At 50.9% G+C, this 3,239-nt stretch overlaps 2 protein-coding genes across 3 annotated transcripts in view; one reads left to right on the top strand and one right to left on the bottom strand.

Moving 5' to 3' along the window:
- Positions 1-739: 739 nt before the first annotated feature.
- Positions 740-1,849, bottom strand: H310_12898. Of its 2 annotated transcripts, XM_008880159.1 has the most exons (4): positions 1,717-1,849; positions 1,429-1,661; positions 1,229-1,359; positions 740-1,159 (listed from the first exon to the last, which is right to left on the bottom strand). In XM_008880159.1, exons 1-4 carry the CDS (start codon positions 1,836-1,838, stop codon positions 1,034-1,036), a joined length of 612 nt encoding a protein of 203 aa, XP_008878381.1. In that variant the 5' UTR covers positions 1,839-1,849; the 3' UTR covers positions 740-1,033. The 2 variants fall into 2 exon arrangements, with proteins under 2 accessions (XP_008878381.1, XP_008878382.1); XM_008880160.1 differs by having other exon boundaries at positions 1,229-1,661.
- Positions 1,850-2,458: 609 nt separating this feature from the next.
- H310_12899 (hypothetical protein) overlaps positions 2,459-3,239 on the top strand; it is a 1,698-nt gene continuing 917 nt past the window's right edge. The window contains exon 1 of the mRNA XM_008880161.1: positions 2,459-2,782. Within this exon, the coding sequence (XP_008878383.1) occupies positions 2,479-2,782 (304 nt within the window). The 5' untranslated portion in view covers positions 2,459-2,478. The remainder of the gene's footprint in view (positions 2,783-3,239) is intronic.

A 3,239-nucleotide genomic window follows, 5' to 3' on the forward strand; every position in this document is an offset into this window, starting at 1 on the left:
TGCATCATCAACCCATCGACCGCACACCATCCCTGGCTCCCCACCACCACCATGTGACTCGACCAACGGTGACTAGCCACAGACTAATCAATGCTAGAGAACGGGTCTGGACCGACCACTTGGCGCCAGATTTTTCCGATTTGACCGGATCAACAAGTACACAGGAGCACGTGCAATTCGATTACGACTAGAGAACCAGACGACTCGGTCCCGGTCCAACTGGACGCTGTTTAGATCGTGCCAGATACGATCCCCGGTCGAGGAATGGTCACGCCCTTGGCCGACTTGAGCCAGCACGCGCCGCCGTTGTAATCGCTCCACGAGTAAGAGCTGGCTCAACGAAATATTCATTTCAACTTCCCGAAAACCAATGTGTTTTGTTTATCGCCATCACTGCAGATGGTGCGATCCGCTCGGATACATAGGGGTGCCGAGGGTACGTAAATACAATTGAAATCGTTTCCAATTTTCCTTAACAGCCGTCCAAATGTATAGCAGGCCTGTCCAAGTCGGGCTACCAGCAAGATCGCATCGACACCGATGGTTTGTATACCTACCGGAGTTGCGCAGTTGATATCCTTGCCGATGATGGAGCAGGCGCAGCTGCGTTGGCTTCATCTCGCGACGTTGTCAACGAGTTCTTTCAAAAAGTGTGCAGAGCGAACGCAGTCCCGTGAACGTCAGTCTTCGCCAAGCAAGGCACGACTATGAAAACGTGTTGAACGCGCTGACGGCGACGTCGGCCGTGACGTTCGTGGACTTAATCCCGAACTTGTACTCGACTCTACGGTCGTGACCAGGTCGAATCGTTGCGACGCCGCTGGGCACCAGAGTCACGACAAGTTCGGGACTTGGTAAGGAATGCCCGAAATTCCCTTATTTTTGTTTAATTGTCCAGCCCGTCGGAGCTAGAATTGGATGTGGAAAGCAATCTACCGAAACCTCTTAATTCCGGTCTTCCACCATCGATAGCGCAGAGCCAGCTAAGCTGGGACTAAAAACAAATCTACTTCCAATTGAAAGCACGCGGCTCCTACGCCGCTCTGAAACCAACGATGAAGCCCATGGCAAAGCCACTTCCTGCGGGCAAACTGTATTCGAGCACCTTGAGCACTTGATCGTACGCGTTCTTGACGTCTTCTGAGTTGATTTTGCCATCCTATGCAGCAACGACCACGCACAATTCGTCACAGCGATTTTTGCAGGCAATGAAGGAAGCAGGCCGCACCTTGTTTGTGTCGAGAAGCGCCATAATGTCGCGCTGCAGCTTCTCGTAGTTGACGTTGACATAGCCGTTGTAGCTCGCGCACTGCATCCCAACAAACGCGAGGCCAACCACGAATGCAGCAACCTTGGACACTTTCTTCAACGTGAAACCAGAACATGCTCCCAGACCAAATCCCCACGAGATTTGACCAGCGTTCTCACCAAGGAAGCTGACATGGTTTTGAGCTTGGTCGAACGATGTCGGGAGATGTTCGAATGCTTTTTCGACGGACGCTTGGATCTTGGACAGGTCGAACGAAAGGTTGTCGTTGTCGTCGTTGTCTTTTTTTCCCGCGCATTTCGAGGACGACGTATCCACAGACGTAAGGACACCTATTGGAAGGACGGCATATAACCAGCGCAACGTGGATGCAGCTTGGCGAGTTGGGCTCGGGCTACTCAGACGTGTGGGACATTGCGTGCCGACAATCAAGGGAATTCAACACCTACATGGCCAGTTCAATGGCGCGCAGTTGGGAAATAGGTTGTCTGCGTGAAGAACTTGATACAAAGCGCGAAATTGCGGTGCGGCCGAGGGCGATTCCAGGTCGAAGTCGTAGGGTATGCAGCATGGTAATGTGGAGTTCAGAATTTTGAACGCAAGATGTGTTTCGAACGTGTTTGAAACCCTCGAAGAAATACGTTTAAACGCACCCTTGAAGCCAGTTTAACCTATATATCGGCAGTGCATTGAGAGGACAAATACCTTGTTCACCGTGCCAGATAAAATTGATCAGCTTAAACAAAACGACGTAGTTCCGTTCTGTTGTTGTGCACTTGGCGAAGACTCCATCAATTATATATCACACTCTACTCAATCCAACTGCCTGAACGTTGAAGAATTCAATTTTATCATGCTCACCTCAACCCAACTCAACCCAAACTGCCTGAACTTTGAATGATTCAACTAGGTTAAACACTGTTTATTTTTACGGTTTCGAACCAATTGTTTGAGTTATAACGACTGAGGCGACGACAAGAACGCACGATAGCCGCCACAATCATCATGCCACGCCCTTAAAGACACCAGCACCAGTCAGACTTCGATGGTTGTGCAACCTCCATCAAGGCGGCTTTGATGTCAGCAGCGAAATCAATCCTTTTTCACATGGGAATACCAATCTTTAGTGGTATCGTGTTATCCGGAATTTTCGGATACCGTTTTTTATACTCCGGAGTAGCCAATTTCTTCGCCGTCGCCAATAAGGAAACATGGACCGCTTTGTCAAGTGCCCATCGTGCAACGTGAACATTCCGAAACAGGACCTGCGCGAAGTTGATGGTGACATGCATTGCACAGTGTGCAAGGCTCGTCTGCCGTCGGAAGTCCTCTCTTCGGCGGCCTCGGCTTCCACCGCACTCAAGACGATAACCAAGCGGCGATGGGTTGAACTCAAGTCCAAACGTGGGCGAACGTACTATCACAACAACGACACGGGAGAAGATCGGTGGGACATGCCGCCGGACTTTGCCTTCGTGTCCACTGTCAATGCTGCGGACGACGCGGCTACGATGGGTAAGCTACATGACGGATGTGTATCTTCCTCCTGACATGACGTGAGCAGTCAACTTCAAGAACGACGATCCCGTGCGCAATGCGATCCTTCTTCAGCAAAGCAAGCAGGAAGCTCGCAAACAAGGTGTTGCCGAAGACGTGATTGAGACACTCGCGGCCAAAATTGCTGCTGAACAAGCAGGGAACTCGCTGCAAGGCCAGCTCGCAGCGTTGGAAAAAGCACAGAATGCTGCGAAAGAGACGAAAACGGTAAACGGACCGCCGCCAGCACCTGCTCCGGCACTAAAATGCACGCCCAAACAGCATGAAACCACCGCCAGCCAAGCTAGTTCGTGCACTCTGATGTAATGGCACTTCCACGGCCGCATCCTTCTTGAATCGATGTGTGCATGGCATTGACAGCGATGCAATGTAGCTGAGAACATGAACACTGCATTTGAGGTACCTGTCGACGAAA

This window comes from Aphanomyces invadans (assembly GCF_000520115.1).
Source record: "Aphanomyces invadans strain NJM9701 unplaced genomic scaffold supercont1.45, whole genome shotgun sequence".
NCBI classification, from domain to species: domain Eukaryota; phylum Oomycota; class Saprolegniomycetes; order Saprolegniales; family Verrucalvaceae; genus Aphanomyces; species Aphanomyces invadans.